The 20,176-nt window shown below is 31.4% G+C and overlaps 3 protein-coding genes and 1 non-coding gene across 6 annotated transcripts; all 4 read left to right on the top strand.

Annotated features, from left to right (window-relative positions):
- LOC109332035 (probable ubiquitin-conjugating enzyme E2 16) lies at positions 4,251-7,174 on the top strand. Its single transcript, XM_019566879.1, has 6 exons — positions 4,251-4,404; positions 4,490-4,593; positions 4,825-4,927; positions 5,039-5,102; positions 6,414-6,502; positions 6,739-7,174. Exons 1-6 carry the CDS (start codon positions 4,375-4,377, stop codon positions 6,832-6,834), a joined length of 486 nt encoding a protein of 161 aa, XP_019422424.1. The 5' UTR covers positions 4,251-4,374; the 3' UTR covers positions 6,835-7,174.
- LOC109330501 (floral homeotic protein DEFICIENS-like) lies at positions 10,832-12,973 on the top strand. Of its 3 annotated transcripts, none has more exons than XM_019564698.1 (7): positions 10,832-11,264; positions 11,351-11,420; positions 11,538-11,599; positions 11,749-11,851; positions 12,225-12,266; positions 12,392-12,436; positions 12,590-12,973. In XM_019564698.1, exons 1-7 carry the CDS (start codon positions 11,077-11,079, stop codon positions 12,665-12,667), a joined length of 588 nt encoding a protein of 195 aa, XP_019420243.1. In that variant the 5' UTR covers positions 10,832-11,076; the 3' UTR covers positions 12,668-12,973. The 3 variants fall into 3 exon arrangements, with proteins under 3 accessions (XP_019420243.1, XP_019420242.1, XP_019420241.1); XM_019564697.1 differs by having other exon boundaries at positions 12,547-12,973; XM_019564696.1 differs by having other exon boundaries at positions 10,834-11,264; positions 12,544-12,973.
- Positions 16,063-17,907, top strand: LOC109332028 (probable leucine-rich repeat receptor-like protein kinase At1g35710). Its single transcript, XM_019566872.1, has one exon. The coding sequence runs from the start codon at positions 16,496-16,498 to the stop codon at positions 17,771-17,773; it is 1,278 nt and encodes a 425-aa protein (XP_019422417.1). The 5' UTR covers positions 16,063-16,495; the 3' UTR covers positions 17,774-17,907.
- Positions 19,851-19,921, top strand: TRNAG-GCC. The gene has a single exon. It is a non-coding gene; the product is annotated as a tRNA-Gly (tRNA).

Here is a 20,176-nt window from a genome sequence, read left to right as displayed (position 1 = left end):
GGAAGTTAAATTTTGGAAGGGAAAGAGAAGGCTTGGGAGCCATGAAATACACTTATGATATGACTCTCAAGCCTTCCATTTCCCTTCTTTCCCTTCCAAAATTCAACTCTCAAACAAGCCATAAAGGAATTAGTTAGCGAGTAGAAAATACTTGCTCTTGAAAAAAATTAAATTGTTACATGGATGGGCGAGGTTAAAGATCCAACCCAACCACCTGGTTTAATAATCATATTAAGTCCAAAGGTGCAACAAAACTTACTCAACTCACAAAGGAATACCCTCTAATCTAAATGTCTACTTGTGCTAATAACAATGTATAAAAATGAGATGAAGTGGAAGAGAAGGAATCGCTTTATTTCAGAGATGCGTTCCTTGAACGCCAACAAGGCTCTTCACCACAAATTTATCTTTTTCAACCTTGTTTTTTTACAACAAGTGTAGTTTATTGTAATTAAAAGAATAAATATATTATTAAAAGTTATATTTTTTATTTTATTTTTTAAAATATATGTCTCTGGTTGCACTCATAGTGAATACATGAACCTTTTTTGTTTGAATAGTTTTCTAAATGAATATGATATACATTGTCAATATAAAGATTTATACACAGTCAATTTTTTTTTTTTGAGAAATCAATAATGAATAAATATAAATGATAAATAATACAACAATAATGTATAAATCTCATGTAGAACATACATTTTTTCTCTTTCTAAATTTACTAAAATTTATGTCTTCCCTTTACGACTACTAATATGATTTTACAAGTTATTTAATTCCTAACGTTTTCTATTCAATAGTATGCTCGAGAGTCGAGAAAGCATATAGATTAAACGTAGTGTTTGTCTAAAATATTTACATTTCAAGTTTCAATTTTTATGGAATGTTTTAACTCGAAGTTGTCCCTATGGACAAACTCATATAAGTTTTGCACCAATCACGCCTGGAATATTCTTATCTTCAACCTTTAATTTGCCATGGGAATAAGCAATTTCAGAAGTTTAATATTTTATTTATTAGTGCTCAACTTGGAAGGCATCTACACACTTAAAAATGTGCATTACGCAGAAAAATATATATATAATGATAATGTAATAGTTTTATACAGTATCAGTCTATTATATAATATTTATATTTAATTATTATTAATTCTCTAGAAAAAGTAATACAACGAGACACGAAATACATATAAACTTTTAAATAATTACATATGAATTTTTATACTAATCATTCATAGATATATTACATGCAATTAATATCTTAGTGCTTTAACTACGGCTAAGAAGGAATGTAAGCAATAATATATTAAGGGTCTCAATCACAATAAAGTAAAATTGATAAAGTCATGAATATTTAATTTTTTTAACTGACGTAACATAATAGAATTATTTGGGATAGGGTTTGAGACAACAGATCTTTGTCATTTAGTTTGAGGCTTCAGCTAAAAAACCAGAACCATACCAATGACGTGAGATTAGGAGAATGCTTGAGGTGAGGGTCCTCGTTTTATTTGGAAACATGTGTTTAAGGAGGCAAACTCACCAATCTTAATGCTTCATATTCAATACCAGGGATAATTTAAAATGATGGGTCCATGAGTTATAACATGTGTCATACGTTACAAATAAATATTTATAAATGCTAGGGATTTTTTATTTATATTTTTTAATAAAAGATGGAACATATAAACGTTATTTAAATTTCATTATGAGGAAGTCAATAAATAGAAAATCTCTAAAGTGTATTTGTCAACATGTTTTTACATTTAATACAAATACAGATGCATATTGGCATCATCACTCACGGGACGCAGTGGTGGAAGTGACGTGGTGGCTCTTGTAGGTGCTCACGGTCGCACCTGGTGGTAGTGACCCGCCGAAGAGAACAGAGACGTGTTTTACAACAACAACAACAAAATAAACCTTATTTTTAATTTCCGCTACATTTTGGAGACTTAACCTATGTTATATCTAAATGTTTGTTTGTGAGTTAAGTTTTACAGGGAAATGAATTAAAATAGAAGACTTTGAAATTATTTCATAGATCTCAAGTTTTTAAATTATTTTGTATTGTCAATTTGTAAGTTGAATTTTGGAAAAAAGTAAGAAAATGATAGACTTCACGTGATTATAAAATCTCTCATTTTCATTCATTTGTTTAACGGATTATCCATTGAGTTTATATTTTAAATTAATTACTTATAATTTAATTATTGAGTTCGTAATTTTTTTTACATTATAGTATACCTTACATGATTCATCTGTTTGCTTAATGATTCATATATAAATGATATATATATAATCTATACTAAAGTCAAAACTCGAAATAATTTCTCTCATGGTGTAATTTTCATTTCGTATATTGTCCTTAACATTATTTAATTTTTACAAAAAACTATATAATCCTAAGCAACTACCACCAATACATTAATTAACCACGTATCTCACCTTAAATTAAACATTATCATAATCACACAAAAATATAATATAAAGTACACCGAACACAACAAATACATTTTAATTCAAAAAAATGAAATATATAAAAATTGAATATATAGTATCACACAATATTCGTCGGCAGGCACGAAGTGCCTGTACACACTAGTATCAATAATATTAATATGGTAGATGTATAGATACTAAATCTTTAATTATATATTTAATAAAAGCTTGATGTACATTTGGTAATATTTCATGGTCATACTATTTTTCTAATAAAATATCATAATATATATATATATATATATATATATATAAAAAGTAAATTAATTATTTGCCCATAAATTATATTTCTATCTGTTTAAAGAAAATCATGTCAAAGAAGAGGGTCATTGAATAGAAATGTAGGACAACATAAATTTTGTAATTGGAACAAACTTGAGTTTTAAATTTCTTTCATTTTTATACAAATTATCATCATGAATCAATGTTTTCTTATTTTAACCATGATTCCAAAATTTTAAGGTGAGCATTGGATTTTTCCTTAACAAATATTTTCTTTCCATAAAAATAACAAATTACAAATATTACTATCAAATGAGGATATAGATTAGATGACGTTTCCTTCTTTGAGAATTTATTACCAAAATTGTAATAATATAAAAATGAGTTTAAAATCTATGTACTGTTAGTATAAAGTTTTTTATACTGTCAACTCATCATCAGTGTTATAAAAATCGGTTCGTGTCAACCAGTTCAATTGGTAAATCGATCTCAATACTAGTGCGGTACATTAATTATACCAGTCATGCAATCATACTGTTTAAAACCGGCTAAAATTGGTCAAAACCAATTATACCGGCCGATTTTCAATTAAACCATACCGGTCAGTTTTTATTTAAAATTAATTTTTAATGAAATCGAAAAAAATATTAATTTTTTTATTGATTTTCAACATTAATAATAATATATTATATTTTTATATCTAATTTTGTCTATATGTGGTTTAATTAGTGAACTACTGGTTGAACTGCTATACCATTATACGAGTATCCTAACCAGTTTGAGTTTTATTTAAAATTAATTTTTGATGAAATCTAAAAAAATATTGATTTTTTATTAATTTTTCAACATTAATAATAATATATTATATTTTTATATCTAATTTTGCCGATATGTGGTTTAATTAGTGAACTATCGGTTGAACTACTATACCACTATACGAGTATCCTAACCAGTTTGATGATCAATACAATATTAACAAGATATTAAGATATGACTGATATGCTGAAAGTATAAAATATACTTAACATATTAAATCATATAAAAATTCATACATTTATAATGACTATATAGTGTTTATATATAATTTATATTTATAATATTAATAAAGTCAAAAATACAATTAATAAGGTCAAAACAAGTAATAACCCCACCATGATATAATTTTTATATTTCAAATTTATCTTTTGTAATGTCTCTTATTAATAATTACGGTAAACTTTCACACATTATTTATATTGGTTTAATTTTTTAGATTAATATATCATTAATATTCTAGATATTCTTTTATTTATATCTTCACTACTTATTAAGTTCATATATTGTATTTCCTATATTAAATTGTTTTTTCTTAAATATAATAAAAAATAATAATGTGAATCGATGAAACGGAATATTGATCCACTCGCTAGTAAATATACACACGATTAATAAAGTATCAATAAAGTGGAGGGAAAAAATCATAAAGAAAAATAAGGGTGATGGATGGTGTGAAGATAAAAAAGTTTAGAAAACCGTCATCGCCGGTAACATTGTCCAAATCGTGAAACTCCTTTAATTCCACTATTTAATATTTCACCATTTTCTTTCCATTTTTCACTCTCTCTCTCTCTCTATCTCTCTCTCTTTCTCTCTCTCTCTAGGCGCAAAAATCATGACCAGTTCCTCTGCTTCCTCTCGCAAGGTTTTCTCTACCACCATTTCTATTTCTCTTTTCATATTCAGATTCCTCATTTGATTTGTTTAATTACTATAATCGGTTGGTTCAGAATCTGAGCAAGATTGCATGCAATAGGCTTCAGAAAGAGCTGGTTGAGTGGCAGGTTAATCCCCCAACTGGTTTCAACCACAAAGTCTCCGATAATCTCCAGAGGTATCATCTCTTTCCCAATTTCATCACCCAAACCCTAATTTTTTCAATTTCCCGCGATTTGGGTTTATCCACTACTTGTTTGTGGATGTGATTTTGTGGTGTCTTGTTGTTTATGTTCATGCTTAAAGAATCAAACTTGTTTCGTTTTTCTTTATTCATTGATGATTTGGTTTATTGTTCCTTTTTTTTGCTGCATGCCCCTCATTGTTTTTTTGTTTTAATTTGTGGAAGGTGGGTTATTGAAGTGACTGGTGCTCCTGGCACACTTTACACCAATGAAACCTACCAGCTTCAGGTTGACTTTCCTGAGAATTATCCGATGGAGGCTCCCCAGGTTGTTCTTTTGATCTTAGCATTCATAAAAAGTTCACTTTTTTGTTGTTGTTGTTGTTGTAAGTTATGGCGTTCACTAATTCTATATATTCTATGATTAATGGTTTAACAGGTCATATTTTTGAATCCGGCTCCTATGCATCCCCATATCTACAGCAACGGCCATATTTGCTTAGGTATGTATGTGGGTTCCATGATGTTAATCTTCCATGTGTTCATTTACTGTGTTTTATGGTCTACTCCTGTAAATTAATGTTATGCTCCATTTTTATGTGTGTTATTGCGCGACTTTTTATTGCATGGTTTTGGTTTGTGTTACATGTATGTTTGGCACAATTACACAAACTTTTATGTTATCCATTCTAGTGGTTTTAGTGATGAGATCTTCATTTCCTGTAAATTGCTTTTGATTTTACTTTGAAGTCATGGGCTCATGGTATTCATAATTACAATTACTTGCTTATAATTCATGGGAAAGAGGATGGTGATGGGTTGTCTACTTGTTTATGTGTCATTGATGCTTGAGAAAATAAATTTAGTCCTTCAATTGGAAAGAAGAACTATATATCCTCCTAAAAAGTCATCCTAGTTATTCACTTAATTACTCAAAGAAGAAAGTACTATATGCATTTAAGGAATTCTCTCGTTCCCTGGTCGAAGATTTGGCTGGTTGCGGGATCTACTCCATGAGGAGCCATATGGGTATAGTAGTTCTTATCATCATGAGTCATGACCACTCTTTTTGTACAACTACTAGGGATGCTTAAAGCCACTTCGCCAACTGGCGTTACCTGCACTTATGTGATCTTCAATGCCGTTACATTTTAATTCAGTTCTTATTCTTTTAAGTAGATAGGACATCATTTTAAAAAGTGCGATCCTGCCTATATAATTGTATGATTTTAAAAGTTTGGAAGACTGGAGCGATCCAAATCCAAAACATGCTCATTTCTAAATAAATTATATGAACGTTTGACTTAGATATCTACACCGTTTGGTCAATCAAATGTTTTTTTCCTTTTCCTCTGTAAATTTCTGTTTGGAATTTCTTCTTCTTTTATGTTATAATGATATGCATTTGAAGGTAACCATGGAGAGTGGGAATAATGTTAGTTAGAGATGCTTTGTTATTTCCTTCATTCATGCCCGCGTAGAAATAGATGGTAATTTTCTCGCTATCACTCCCTTAGGGGGTTAAGGAATTAAGAATAATTAACTTTTGTTTACAAACTGCTTGATATTGTCAGTATATGAAGTGTATGAGAGTTTGATGATTGAAGAGAGTTACTTGATATAATAGATAAAATGCTCTTATTCTCATCTGCACCCTTGATTTTAAAGTAGGAGCACCAGTTCTGAAATCCAATCCGTTTTAGTCTATCGTACTTCATAGGTGGTCAATAATTTAAAAAGAAAAAAGAAAGTATGATTGACTTGCTGCTGCTTTTTGCTGGTGAACTGACATTAATATGCTTTGGATGATGCAGACATATTGTATGATTCATGGTCCCCAGCCATGACTGTTAGTTCTATATGCATCAGTATCCTCTCAATGCTTTCAAGTTCAACTGTGAAGGTGCGAATTTAGTTACTGAAAATGTTTTGATTTCCTGATATTTTAAGGTCTCAAACATGCTTCTTATATTGGTCATATAATTTTTTGTTTAACCATGGTTCGAATATCTGATAAATGATGGAAGCTATATTGATGATTATGTAAGATTCTATATGTGAATTTTATGTGGTAGGTTATGTACAGCATCCAATGGTTATCACTTTGAATTAACAACTTTAACTTGATTTCTTTTACAGCAACGCCCTGAGGATAATGATCGCTATGTGAGGAACTGCAGAAATGGCAGGTCTCCCAAGGAGACAAGGTGGTGGTTCCATGATGATAAAGTATAATAACTACATTTCTCTAATAAATCAACAAAATTAGAGTAGAGGATTATCTTTTTGAAAGAAAGATGGAGACATGGGGAAATCTTTTTCAGAAACCTGAATCCCTTTAAATTTATGCATAAAAAAAACTCCTGTAAACTGGCATTACCTGGTATTTGTAAAGGAAGACTAAACTGTGTTCCAATGGTATTTGGGTGTGGATATGGATACTTTGATCAACCCTCATATTTGATAGTACCCTTGTTGAATGCTTTTTTCTTGAGGATTATGGTCCAAATATCCCCCAATTTACAATATAGTACCCTTGTTGAATGCTTCAAAACTCATTTTTTATGCTTTCTCATGAGGATTTGTTTCTACTTGTTTTATTGGATACTTTACACATTCACTTATTCTCCTTCTAAGAGTATGCTAGTCTATTGTTGGGAAGAACTAGTTAATAAGTTTCTGATGAATTCCTTTCAATTCCTACTAATTTGCAAAACACTTTAGGTTCCAGCTTTTTTTTTAATTTTAATTAAACATTTTATTGACTAATTGTTGCAATAGTGTATATATGATTATTTTTTGGGAGATGCCTAGAAATTCCTTAAATCTTACTTGTGTTTGATAGATATTTTGCTGCATATCAAAATTGTTTGGTGTTTACATTTTGAGGACATTTATTGATCGGTCTTGCTGAATATGATATTTCATCATATTGTGTAGTTAAAAATGTCGTAACAAATGTAGCACCAGATTGTCATTGGCATTACCATAGGCTCACCTATTTACATGTATGTGTTTAATATTTGTACTGTACTATTACTTTCTAATATTAAACTGTGTAAATCCATATATCACCATCCTTTGTATTTGGAAACGATTGTTTTGACAAAAATAAGTTTAAAATAACTAATATGATTAAAAGTAATTTTAGTAGAATAAATATATTGTATCATTCTGTTTCTAATGGCATTCTTCACGTCCTTAGCCCTGAAAAAATGTTGTCTAATGCACTCTTCACCAAACATCTTTAATCTATGTCAGAAATTCATTTTCCCTCTATTTTAATTTTATTACACAAGCATATAAACATCTACACAGTTTTTTTCTTATACTAAAATTAAAATAAAAAACATCTACACACATTAAGCTATACATTTAGCGTACTCTCTCTTTTTAAATGTAAATAAAAGGAGAAGTATGAAAACATAATGTATGAAAACGATATTGGCTTTATGGAAATTTAATAAGAGAAAGAAAGAGTAGACTTAAGAATCTTTGTAATTACCCATCATAAAAAAGTATTTAGCATGTTTTGCAATTTTCAAGACAATAAAACGTTTCAATAAATATTTTCTTTAGGTACAAATTTATTAGGAAGATTAGTATTGTTCAAAGAAGAAATGGGTTGAAGTACCTTGTTCAATCTGAAGAGACATTTACGTAGCAATGAATAAGTCCGAGAGTCAAATCCAGCAGACCTATGCCTAGCACATCACTTTGTTTGTGCATCCAAAAGTAATGGAATTCATCTGACCGAAGGATTTAAGAAAGTTTAACACTTTAATATTAATAACGCAAATTCTATCATCATTGTAATTTAATAATGTCGATGAGCTTTTAAATGCTATTTAATAATTCAGACACATTTATTCATGTTACATTAGGGTACTGAGCATGCACGTGATTATGGGTGAAATGGAGCAGGTTCGGGTAATGGGTTTGAGAAAAGATGGGACGGGTCATATGGTACTCAACAACGTTAATATCTTCGAAGTTTCTCTATCACACATACATACAATACCTCGGTTGATTCAACTTGAAAGCTCTAGTAGCTACCTACACCCATAATGACACCACATGCTCATACAAGACGTTTAGTGCTGTTGGCTTTCAACATCAACACAGGGTTGGTTGATAGACAATTAGACATATATAGAACATGTTAATCAACCATAAAATTGAGTTTAATACTTCACAATGAAAACATATACAAAATTCTTATATTGCTTTTGTCAGACTCTACCATTAAAAAGTGGATTTTGTGCTTAAAGCATCAATAGTAAAACAAGCAATAGCACCTATTTGAAAACATAAATAATTTAAAAGATTAATTAGAAAATAAAAAATAACTTAAAGAACCTATTTGAAACGAAAATACATATATCTCAATTTTTTTAAAACAACATATAACTTTATTTTATAATATTAAGCATTAAATTTGAATTTTTTATTTTAGAGAATTATAATGTTTTTTATTGGTTGAACTTCATTTTATAATTTTTTAATTTATTATAATATCCAACTTAAAGTGAGATGTATTAATTATAGATATATAAGATTATATGGTTTTACTTTAGAAATAAAAAATATTAAGTGCAAAATAGAAAAATAAAATCACGATAATAGTTATTTCAAGTTTTGCCTTTATATATATAGTATATCAAATTTTCATATTTTTATGGGTTTTAGCGTCCTAAAGTAATACCATAAGTTCTTTTTAAGAAGAGAATATTAGCAAACTAATTAAGTTCAAAAAGTTTAAACTAAAACCTAACTCCCATGCTAAATTTGGAAACTTGCAACAACAAGGTCTGTTGACGTAAAATGAAGTTATGGTAATAATCTCTTGTGTCTTGGTTCTATCATTAGAAAGTTGGTACTTCTGCCTTCACCCTTAAACATGAACTAAAACTATATATATGCAATGTTTTGGTTCCTTGATCTTCCAGCATATGATAATATATTCACATGACACAGCCAAACATCTAACATACTTTCACGTTTCTGAAATAATTGTTCACAAAACAAGGGCCAATTGTTTTGGAACTTATATATGGAAAATAAATGGTGCATATATAATTAAACAACAAGATTGGCATATATAGTTCACTGTTAATGTTCTATATTTTTCTGGTAACTAGTTCCCAGTTATATGATTGGTAAATCTGAACATTGAATTAGCCTCATGTAATTACATGACGTGGGAAAGTTACCTAATTAGTGTTATTTAGTTTCGTTCCTTTTATGTGAATTCTCGGATGAATAAGCATGGATTGATGTGATATCATGTATGGAGTAAATAAAGCATTCATTGGAAACTCATAATCATGACTGAAATAAAGATGGTAGTAGGTTTCAGTAAGTAAATGAGAAACGACAAACAACTCATGTAGCTATCAAGCACGAGGGGAACTCAATGCAGGACTTACGGTAAGTAACCAAAGTACAAAATATTATCTATTCAACTAACAATTTTCACCTAGACAACATTACTTAGTGATTAACTTTAAACTCCAACACATGTGTGTGTGTCCTCCTAGGTTGCAGTTTAGCACAACCAGTTTACATAAAGGCTTAATTTGTTGATAGATTTTCTTAAATAAAAAAAGTCAAAATAGTAAGTTTGTAATGAGTTCTTCTCATGATTATATAAAAACCACACTTTCAAGCTGGTTTTGTTTAAGGCCAAATATGCCTCTTCACCCATGTTGAATTGGTACAGCAGTAGGTTGAATCCTAGATATTGTGCTGCACTCTTGGTGTAACCATTTTGCTCAAAATAATATTATGGCCCTTCATCTTTGTCTTGAAAGTCAGGAATATAAATATTTGAAACCACCTCTCTATTACTTTTAATAGGTAAAACTCGTCACATATATCTTTCTCAGATTTGTTCCTAAATTTGCTCCGGGAACAAAAAGATTGAAGAAGAGGATCCAAAGACTAAAGATATACTACTCCATTTGTGAAGTTAAAATAAATAATGATAATAGAAGTGTTATATGTACAATTAAAGTTTCATATACACTTATCTTAATTAAATTATATCTATCTCTAACTTATTCAATTACATTTTTAACTTTATCCCTATACACATCTCAGAAACATACATCTAAGAATCAAATGAAAAGTAAATATTAATAGAACCAATGCAATTTCCTGAGTGTCCACTAAGAGGTAGATGGATATATTTAATTTGAAGTCACAGAATAGTGCAATAATAATGCTAGACTTGGTTTGCTTCCACACACTTTCACCAATTTAGCATTCATTCACAGTTACACTCCAGCCCTACTTTTTCTATAGCAGCATAGAAACCCTCTTCACTTCTCTCATTCTTTTTCTTTTCCTACTCGCTAGACTCCTCTCTTTGTCTTCATTATTACCTTTGCTTTCACCCCTTCTATCTATTTATATTATTCTTCTTTGGAAGAGATATAAAGAAAATCCAAGTGAGAGATCAGTAGTAGAAGGAAGATGGGTCGTGGGAAGATAGAGATAAAGTTGATAGAGAACCCTACTAACAGGCAAGTTACCTACTCAAAGAGAAGGAATGGTATCTTCAAGAAAGCTCATGAGCTCAGTGTTCTATGTGATGCTAAGGTCTCTCTTATCATGTTCTCCAAAAACAACAAGATGCATGAATACATCAGCCCTGGCCTCACGTTCGTATCTTAATCCTCTCTTCTCTTATTTAGTTCTTGGTTTTTATTTATAGTTATAATATTTGTTGTGACTAATAATGAACCAGGACAAAAAAGGTCATTGATCAGTATCAGAAGACCTTGGGGGATATCGATCTGTGGCGTTCCCACTATGAGGTTGGTTAACTATAGTCACTGATCTAGTGACCTTAATTTCTCTCTTTTTATTTTACTTGGTGTTTGGGTTTGTATTTTTCTCTTGCTGGTTTTGTTATGGGTATATGTGTGTTGCAGAAAATGCTGCAAAACTTGAAGAAACTGAATGATATTAACCATAAACTCAGAAGACAGATCAGGTACATATTACATAAAACTAGAAAGAAGAGAACACTACAATTAATCAAAAACTTTGCTTTTATTTTTTACACTTATACGTACAAGTACTTCTGCTATGCTTGATGAAATCTCATTAATGAAGTACTGATGCTATTGGTTCAAATTAAAGGCATAGGATAGGTGAGGGCTTGGACGATGATCTGAGCTTCCAGCAACTGCGCAGTCTTGAAGAAGATATGGTTTCTTCCATTGGTAAAATACGTGAAAGAAAGGTACAATCTTTCTATAGTCACGGTTTCTTAAAACTGATACTTCTGTGTTACATCTTCATATGTTAAATAGTGGGACTGTGATCTAAAAGGAGTTTGTGATTGATGATTCTTATTACTTCAATTCTATAAGCTAGCTAGTCTCAAGTAACTAAAAAATGAAGCTAAGTTAACAAAATATTCTCCTTTCCCTTCTTTTCTCTAGCAATATATTTTTCTTTAGATGTTTTTCCTCTTGTTTTATTTGTAGTTAAGGAACTAAAGAGGGTAAAGTAAGGGTTCTTAAATACTTGGTAACCATATTTTCATGGATATATTTATTTCTCTTTATGCTTTAAAGCTAATATGCTTAATTTTCATTCATTCTTTTTTACAGTTCCATGTGATCAAAACTCGGACAGATACCTGCAGGAAAAAGGTTAGCAATTATGGAAATAGATCGCTAATATAATTATTAGTTATTTATTTTCTTAATTTTGTGGCTCTAGTTATTGATCCATTCAATCATTGTTCTTTTACAACCTTTTGGGAAATGCAATACAGGTTAGAAGCTTGGAGCAGATGAATGGAAATCTCCTACTTGAACTTGTAAGAACTTTCAGATTCATATAGAACTGATATATTCTTTTAATTGTGAATCACTTGAAAATAAAATAAAAAAGGAATGATTTAGTTTTTGATGTTTGTGTATTAAGAAGGAAAAATGTGTGATCCATCCACAATTTCTTTTGCACGATGAAGGAGATCCTGAATCAGCAGTTGCACTGGCCAATGGTGCCTCAAACCTGTATGCATTCTGTCAGCACCAAACTCATCTGAATCTTCATCATCATCACCTTCAAGATCATCAAGATCAAGGATTTAAAACTAATGATCTGCGCCTTGCTTAAGTGAAACCAAGCTTTTATTACATTTACTTGAACTAAACCTGTATGTAAACTAATCAGCTTGTGCTTGTTATTTAAGCTATTGTATTAAGCTAATGGATCTATATACTTATTCCAAAGTTGGGTCAAACTCTCTATCTAGGTTCAGAATCAATTAGCTTGTGTAATGTTGGGTAAGAGTGGTCAGAAAAAACACAATGAATGGCTAATGTACTTGCTATTATTTGTTATTATAAGTTTATGGTAGGTAAGTATTTTATATTAGTGGATTAGTTCCTTCGGTAAGATCATATAGCTTGCATAATCATACTGTAACTATTTTATGTTTATTCAAGTGTGAAATCTCATATTAGATATGATGAAAGGAGAGAAAGACTTTATAAGTAGAAAATATTCATGAAACTAATATAATATCTTAAAGTTTTGGTTCAAGACGTGGTAATGACTCTCCACTCTTCCTATATTCCAATAATAATGGAGCTCCCTGGTTGTAATATGGTGCAACAACTGGTATCAGAATTAATAGTTCAGTTGGGACATGGTGAACTTAAGGGGGCGGATTGGAAATTGTGTGGTAGTGATACTTGTAGAGAGATTATTGGGTTTATTCAAATATGAAGTTTTATGTGAAATTTGAGAGTAGAAGTGAAAGACTTTATAAGTATAAAAAGTTTATGAAACTGACGTCCTAAGGTTTTTGTTTAAGATATGATATTTTTCCATGTCTTGCTAACAATGAAACTTCAGAATGATGGAATACTCTTCATTTTAATCTGGTCCAATATATATCAATGCACCCAGTTTATACAGGAAATTAACATAGTGTTGGTGTTAGTTGGCACTAACTGCTTCTGACTTGTTTAACAACAATAAAGACAAAAACTGAGTTCAATATGGAGAAGGGACTAGTTAAGGGCATGTATTTTAGTGTTAAAATGAGAATTTTCAAAAATGAAGACTAGTTTTTAATTTTATAATTATTGTTTTTGTGTGTTACAGTTTTTCAAAAGTTGTTGTCACCTTGTAATTTTTTTAATTAACTTTGGTGGTTGGCCATGATGTGGAATTGTCAATGGTGGTTGATAATAGCTGGTTGGTTGTAAATAGTTGTTGCTGACGATGGTTGTTGAGATTGGAGGGTACAATTTGGGAGTATCAACTCTTAATTTTAAAATAAAAAATTATAATTTAGAACGGTTTTGGTGCTTTGAAAATTAAAGTAAAAGTGTTTTAGAAAACGATTAGAAACCAATTCAACTTATGTTTTACCAAATACTCTTTCTTATCATTGAAATTGAAACCGAAAATTGAACATTATCATTAGAGACAAGTTTATGGAAGTATAAAAGTTTTTCTTGAAACCCATTTTGGAAAGTGTAAAATAATAGAAGACACCTTATCATTAGAGTTATTGAAGAACCATTTTTAAATTCTCAAATCCATTTTCGAAGTTGTTTTGGATACCATCTTCATCACCAACTTACATAAGGTACATTTTCATTTCCACTCTCTATATTTCATTTTGGAAAACCTTTCACGTCCTTCGTTATTACTTCGTGATCTTCATGCATGCTTCTTCTTTTTAATTGTTCAGACAATGTTTTAAAGACTTATTTCAACAAGTTTAATTACATTTATTTATGACTCATTTTATGAGATGATGACATTTATCCTCATTGATTACCCTTTCTTTCTTTCATTTATGGGACATTATGTGAGGTCACTTTTAGGCTTATCTAATACTCTTTAAACACACCTCATCCTCCATTGTAAGGTTTCTATCAAGATGTGGAATGCACATAGTGTATTCTTCTCCCATTTTATCTCTCCTATCAATTATTTTCTATTCTTTTTTATCTTAGAAACATGCACTCTTTGATAGCTTAAATTAGAGATGACAATCATCCGAACCGAATCCGAATTTATTGGAGAAAACCCAATGTGATTGGATTCAGATTTGAGTTCGGGATTTACTCGAGTTTAATTTTCGGGTTCGAGTTTGGTAGAGCAAAGACACTAACCCGAACCCGCCCGGGAGTAATGTAATTCAATTTTAAATTGAAATTTCTATAATGTCTCATTCTTTTTAATTTCTAATTTTCCTTTACATACTATTGGATCTTCAAACATAAAAGAAAAGAAATAATACCAGCCCAGGAGTAATGTTAGAGAAAAATGAAACGAAAATGATATCATATTTTCCTTAGTACATTTATAATTTTCAGGTTTTTTCCGGGTTTGGGGATAGTATCTTTATTTTCAACCTCGTTGAGTTCGGATTCGAGTTTTTGAATTTCAAGTTCGAGTTTGAGTATATGTAAACTCGACCTGACCAGTTTTCATTCTTAACTTAAATACGTTGTACATTTATTATTCTATACTCAAACTAATTCTTTTTAAGAGAAAAAAATCAATCGTAACAACTATCTACTTAATGGCGTCAAGTTCTTTATTATTTGATAATTAAAACCAAGAAGTGTGACGTGTAGAACAATATTTAATTATTAAGTGTATCATAAATGTTTATGTTTGTTAATGATAAGATTGAGGTTAGAAACCACTTTCCACCATTAATTTTGCCTTTATTAATCGATGTTTATGAAGCAATCCTCTGATAAGAAAGTGACTTTGTGCCAAACATCAAATGGATTATTACATACACAGTTTTTTCCTCATATTAAACATTTGGTAAGTTGGTTGGAACACCAATAGAAAATATATGGGGTAAAGAAAGTGGCCTAAAATTAATGGGAATCACTTATTCTTAACAATGTCTCATTCTTTGTTTCAAACTAACTATATATTAACACATGAATAAAATAAAAAATTTAAAAACAAAAAGTAATAAAATAGAACACTCTGGTTAACTTGGGATATGGAGTAGAACATCATTTGAACTCTGATCCGTTCAATGATTTTGGGAAATCTTAAAGTTTGATAGCTATAATAGAAATGTCTAAACACACTCACTAGCTTTAATATTTGGGACCTGATGCCCAAATCACTTTGCAACCACTGCCATTTCATAAGATGTCACATTACCTGGCATTTGATTTTGTAACCTCTACCAACCTTAATTAGTTTCTTCTACCTTACGATTTTCTTTGTCTCAGCTCCTAAAGTATCAACTCAAGATAATAATAATTTTAGAGGAACTACCTATTAATGATAAATTCTTATATTAGTATATACTTCTTTGGGTTTTGACTTTTCCATTCATACGCATCTTTTTAGCATAAGATTCCCAATGACAATTTATGAATGTTGGATAAGAAGTAACAAGAGTCAGCATCCACAAAAGAAAAATACTTCAAAGTCCAGCTCATGAAAATACAGGCGTCAGTAAATAACTATAAGAAGCCAATGTGTTGTTACAAGGACTCAGCATAGTGTACTACACAAACTTGCAGACAAAGGGTGTTCCTTTTCTTCTCTCTGCAACAACCAAACAAAACACAAGAGAGGAGAGAAAAAATCTAATAACAAAAAGATTGTTGCATTGCATTGCATTGCATTGGATAAGTGATCTATCAACCCGTGAACCCACTCACACTCACTCATCCCAAAAAATAAAGTTACCTTTTTCTCTTTCTCTTGTACACTTTCTTTCTTTAATAACCCATCATCATCAAAATCATCATTTGCATTGCACATCCAACGGTCCTGATTAATTACCCGTACTTCCTCACTTTCTGTGCAAAATTGCATTCATATTTTCATACACACACGCGCACTTTAATTTCTGGTGAGAATTGTGAAAATGGTCCAAATGGGATCTTTCAAGCTCTTCTCTTTCTCTATTATTGCGTTCATTGCAGCTACTGGAGTGTTACTTGGAGCAGAATCAAAGACCCATGGGGGAGACATAGAAGCACTAAAGGATCTAAAGAATGCCATTGAACCCGTTTCAGTAAAACCAGGTTCGTGTTTGAATTCCTGGGACTTCACTTTTGACCCTTGCGACAACCTCTTCAGCATCAAATTCACGTGCGGGTTTAGGTGTGACATTGTTGTATCCGGGTTTAGCCGAGTCACTGAACTCAGTCTTGACTCAGCGGGTTACACTGGCTCACTTTCCTCCACTTTGAATAACCTTCCTTATCTTCAAACTCTTGATGTCTCAAACAACTACTTCTCTGGCAACATACCAGAGTCGCTATCAAACTTAACTCGGCTGAGTCGACTCGGTCTATCAATGAATTATTTTTCCGGTGAGATACCCTCTTCCATTGGAACCCTCTCCAACCTTGAAGAGCTGTTCCTTGATAACAACAACCTCGAAAGAACAATACCCACAAGCTTCAATGGCCTCGTTAGTTTGAAAAGGCTCGAACTTCAGCATAACAAGCTTAATGGGTACATTCCAGATTTGAGTTCTCTCACTAACCTCTTATACCTTGACTTCAGCGACAACGCCTTAGTCGGAGTATTTCCGGCGACGGTGCCGGTTTCCTTAGTTCAGATTTCAATGAGGAACAACAACTTAAACGGAACCTTAACTTCTGAAAGCTTCAAGAACTTGATGTACTTGCAGGTAGTGGATTTAAGTTCAAACCAAATCAGTGGTTCTGTTCCTTCCCTTCTCTTTGAGCTTCCATCGCTTCAGCAACTCACACTTTCCGTCAATCAATTCTCTTCAATTGAAGTTCCTTCTTACGGTTACCAAAGTGGGCTCATAGCGGTTGACCTGAGCAATAACCAGCTTAAAGGGTTTTTGCCATCGTTCATTGCATTTATCCCAAAGCTTTCATCTTTGTCATTGGAGAACAACGAGTTCAGTGGTTTGATACCGACACAGTTGGCATTGAAGACAGTTTTTCCAGAAATTGGGGTGTCACCGTTTGCTAGGCTTTTGTTGGGGGGCAATTACCTTCTTGGAGGGGTACCCAGACCTCTATTAGGACTTAAACCTGACTCTGCAAATGTAAACTTAGGTGATAACTGCTTGTATAGGTGCCCTCTTAGATTCTTTTTCTGCCAAGGTGGACAACAAAAATCATGGGAAGAATGCAAGAGATTTAACCCTCTCATCCACTAGATGATGCTTCAATTTGATTTCATTTGGTTTCTACTTTCTAGTATTTACATTTAGTTTCTTTGTCTTTGCTATGTGTTCTTTGTTTGTAAATTAATTATTTTTGATAAAAAGAAATTGCTTATTTTGGCTGTTAATTAAGTATAGTAAATAAGATGATTAAGTGTTAGATTTTGTATCACTGCTCTAAAGTTGCAAGTAGCATTGGCAATTAGGGCGGCCATGTCCGCCCTGTGGATGTCCACACAAAACCCACCAAAATTAGGGTGGGTGTGGGCATGCCTGTTTTTAAATAGGGCATGAAATATCATGTTCTCCCGTTTTAAACATGGGTAGGGAGGGCTTGCGGGCCGCCCTAAATTAAAAAAAAAACTAAAAATGACATAGTATTTGATTACATGGATACATAGTGTGACAGTAGGATTAAAAACACAAAATAGAACATCTTGTTTTGCATAAATTCGACATACATTTAATTGGTAAAATATTATATTTTGGAAAATTGCTACAAGCACTCAAGTAGTGAGAACATGAATTACTCTTGTCATACATGACCCATCAAATTTCTTATTTTAGTGTTGATTGATGCTCACGGGCCGCCCTACCCACCCATTTGAAATGCCTATGGGCAAAAAGGACATGTTGGACGGACATTTAAGGGCGAATGGACACAATTTTCACAATGATAATTGCAAACATGTGAGTCACAGGTCGAGATTCATTTATCAATTTAAAAAAACTAATTAAAAATAAATTAAAATATATACCGTTAAACTTTATTAAATGTCACAAGTCATCATCTCTTAGTGTCTTATAATTTCCATTACTAGATCCAGATTCCACTGTCTGATGCATGAGTAAAATTGTTTAGTCAATTGTATACTTTTTCAGACGTGGTTTTATTCATGGACCAATAAGACCCAAGATTGAATAAATTATAGGCCTTCTACCAACTCTACATCTTGAACATTTGGTTGGAGGCCCAATTTGTGTAGTAACAATTGTGAGGAAGGTTTTATCAAACCAATAACAGGGAAAACCAATATAGTCAAGTTACTCCTTTTTTTTTTATATTTATTTTATCAATTGTTATTTGTGACAAATGCATAGATGTTGGGAGAAAACTCGTCATCTTAGCTTCTTTTTTTATCACTTATTAAATTTTAGTTTTAATATTTGATGTCCTAGTCAGTTGCAACAAGGAGTAACTGACACACCAAATATGATCCTGTTATTTGAATTTGAACAATCAGCTTGTACAATTAGAATAAGATTGCAGGGTGGCTTATTTGAAATGTGGATTGTACTTTAGATCGTATAGAACTTAGTAGAATCCAATATTATATAACATAATCATTTTGAGGTGGAAAAGGAGGGCTCCACTTTTTTTCTTTGTTTTTTGTTGCAAGAGTGGAATGTTGTTAAGTTCGTAATGTAAAAGTGTGCATATGGAATATTCTTTTAACAAGGAGAGCTAAAAGCCTAGACAAAAAGTAAATAAGAGCCTGGCAAACTAGAATCATACCAATTAAATCAAGCAATAATAAAAGGATGCAATTCATTTCATCTATTATCTAGGTAGTGAACAAAGAAGCATTACTATTTAGAAGAGCAATATCATCTCTGATCCATCTTATAATTACTGTATTCTTCCTCTGTCTGTTTTTATAATTGTGAAGGATTCACGTGTAATTCCATTAGTAGAATCATAACTTTAAATGTTTTGGATATTTTCTAACCTTCAGGTTATGTTTTGTATTCAATGTTGAAAAACACTTCCTCCCTCATGTCATATTTTTGTATATTGAAAATATGTTGTTTCAAGGTTTAGAATTACATTTTGGAGAATCAAATTTTCATAGTTATTATTAACTATTTTGTAAAATATGTTTAGTTCACAATTAAAATTTGTAGGAATAATCTGGAAAAAATCTTAGCTTAAGATTTTTATGCCAGAAATATATGTCATAATTATCGAAATGCCTTGCTATATGAAATGAAATGTTTATAAAACATAACTTGGAAGAATGAATGTGAAATATGAAAATATAAATATACCAATAAATCAACAAATATCAAAGCACCAGTGGTCTAGTGGTAGAATAGTACCCTGCCACGGTACAGACCCGGGTTCGATTCCCGGCTGGTGCATTTAATTTTATCCTTTTTATAATTTTCTCTATGATGTTGAGTACCTTGCCACAGTGCCACTTCAACTTAAATATGACTTCTGTGACTTCAACTCCATATGCTAAACTAAAACAACTCATCCAACAGTTCTGACTTTCTCATTCAATTCAGTTTTTATGTTCATATTATTTCCTTGCTTATATATTCCAAGACCTTCAAATATTGAAATGCTACTTTCAGTAAAGGCATGCATGACCATATTGCTAGAACACTAAT

The sequence above is a fragment of the Lupinus angustifolius genome, chromosome LG17 (assembly GCF_001865875.1).
Source record: "Lupinus angustifolius cultivar Tanjil chromosome LG17, LupAngTanjil_v1.0, whole genome shotgun sequence".
Taxonomy (NCBI): domain Eukaryota; kingdom Viridiplantae; phylum Streptophyta; class Magnoliopsida; order Fabales; family Fabaceae; genus Lupinus; species Lupinus angustifolius.
The sequence above is the reverse complement of the archived record's forward strand: the minus strand, read 5'-3'. Positions and strand labels throughout refer to the sequence as shown.

Excerpts from the sequence above, each read along its gene's own strand:
- LOC109332035 (XM_019566879.1), top strand. The coding sequence starts at position 4,375 with ATGACCAGTTCCTCTGCTTCCTCTCGCAAG. Across the intron at positions 4,928-5,038 it reads ATCCGATGGAGGCTCCCCAG|GTCATATTTTTGAATCCGGC; the intron begins GTTGTTCTTTTG and ends ATGGTTTAACAG. Across the intron at positions 5,103-6,413 it reads CAACGGCCATATTTGCTTAG|ACATATTGTATGATTCATGG; the intron begins GTATGTATGTGG and ends TGGATGATGCAG.
- LOC109330501 (XM_019564696.1), top strand. The coding sequence starts at position 11,077 with ATGGGTCGTGGGAAGATAGAGATAAAGTTGATAGAGAACCCTACTAAC. Across the intron at positions 11,852-12,224 it reads GTAAAATACGTGAAAGAAAG|TTCCATGTGATCAAAACTCG; the intron begins GTACAATCTTTC and ends TCTTTTTTACAG. Across the intron at positions 12,437-12,543 it reads GAAATCTCCTACTTGAACTT|AAGGAAAAATGTGTGATCCA; the intron begins GTAAGAACTTTC and ends TTGTGTATTAAG.
- LOC109332028 (XM_019566872.1), top strand. The coding sequence starts at position 16,496 with ATGGTCCAAATGGGATCTTTCAAGCTCTTCTCTTTCTCTATTATTGCG.